Raw genomic sequence first — 1,158 nt, 5'->3', positions numbered from 1 at the left:
CGTGGAGCCAGCAGAGCCCGAAGGACCAGCGCGTGCGCTCGGGCAGGCCCGCGGCCCGGCCGATGGCGAGCACGAGCTCGTACTGCGCCGCGGACACGACCGCGGGCTCCGCCGCGGGCTCCGCCGCGCCGCCCGCGGCGCCGCCCTTCGCCCGCCGCGCGCAGTCCCGCGCCGCGACGCGCCCGGCGTCGGCGACGCGCAATGCCGCGGCGCCCGCGCCCTCGGCCGCGCGGGCCGCCGCGGCGGCCCGCGCGGACCGGAGCGCGCGGCGGAGCCTAAAGACCGCGTCGGCCTTGGGGTCGTCGTCCAATTCCGCGAAGGTCGCGAAGGGGCGCGCGAACTCGTCGCGGGCGCCGGTGTCGCCCGCCTCCGCGCGCCGCAGCTCCAGCGCCGCCTCCAGCAGCGCGTCCCGCAGCGCCTTGAAGGACTGCTTGCAGACGACGTTCGCGAACCACGCGACCAAGCCCGCCGCCGTCTGCTGCAATTCCACGTCCGCGCCGCAGCGCAGCGCCACGGAGGACGCGGCGTCGACGACGGACGCGCGCGCGCGCGACCCCACCGTCGTGCACACGGCCATGTGGCGGATGGCCCGGTGCACGATGGCCCGCGACCCCTTGGCCACGGACAGCGCGAGCGCGCGCGCGCCGGCGACGGACGGCCGCAGCAGCCCCGCGCAGCCCCGCACGGCCCCGCGGTGCGCGTCCATCATCTCGCGGAGCGCCGCGCCCTGGGACCGCAGGCCCCGCAGGATGGACGAGACTCTTTCTCGCTCGATGGCCTCGTAGCGCCGGCACTCGGCGTACAAACTCGCGAGCGCGACGTCCTCGGCGCCGCAGTCCTCGAGGCGCGCCTCGACCTCGTCCCGCGCGACCTGCCGCAGGATCTCCTTCTCCGCGTCCTCGAGGTTCAGCGCCGCGTAGGCGTCGGCGTCGGGGTCGAGCGCCGCCTCGGGCGCGCTGAGCGCGTTCGGGGTGCAGGTGTAGAGCGCCTCGAGCTCGTCGTCGGGGCGCAGCGCCTCGGCTTCGTCCGGCGCCGCGACTAAGGCGTCGTCGGGCTCGTTGTCGGCCCCGGACCCTGGTTCGGCGGGCTCCATGGGCCGCCGAAGCGCCGCGGGAGCAGGCCCAGCGCAGACAGGTTGCCACAAGACTTTTGGTGAAG

General features: G+C 76.9%; 1 protein-coding gene across 1 annotated transcript; it reads right to left on the bottom strand.

Moving 5' to 3' along the window:
• Positions 1 to 26: 26 nt before the first annotated feature.
• Positions 27 to 1,093, bottom strand: AURANDRAFT_69461 (hypothetical protein; the record flags this gene model as incomplete). Its single annotated transcript, XM_009045231.1, has 1 exon — positions 27 to 1,093. A coding segment is annotated over one exon (1,067 nt), but the record flags the coding sequence as incomplete, so codon positions are not given.
• Between the last annotated feature and the right edge of the window lie 65 nt (positions 1,094 to 1,158).

Source organism: Aureococcus anophagefferens (assembly GCF_000186865.1).
Source record: "Aureococcus anophagefferens unplaced genomic scaffold AURANscaffold_1874, whole genome shotgun sequence".
Lineage (NCBI taxonomy): Eukaryota > Pelagophyceae > Pelagomonadales > Pelagomonadaceae > Aureococcus > Aureococcus anophagefferens.
The sequence above is the reverse complement of the archived record's forward strand: the minus strand, read 5'-3'. Positions and strand labels throughout refer to the sequence as shown.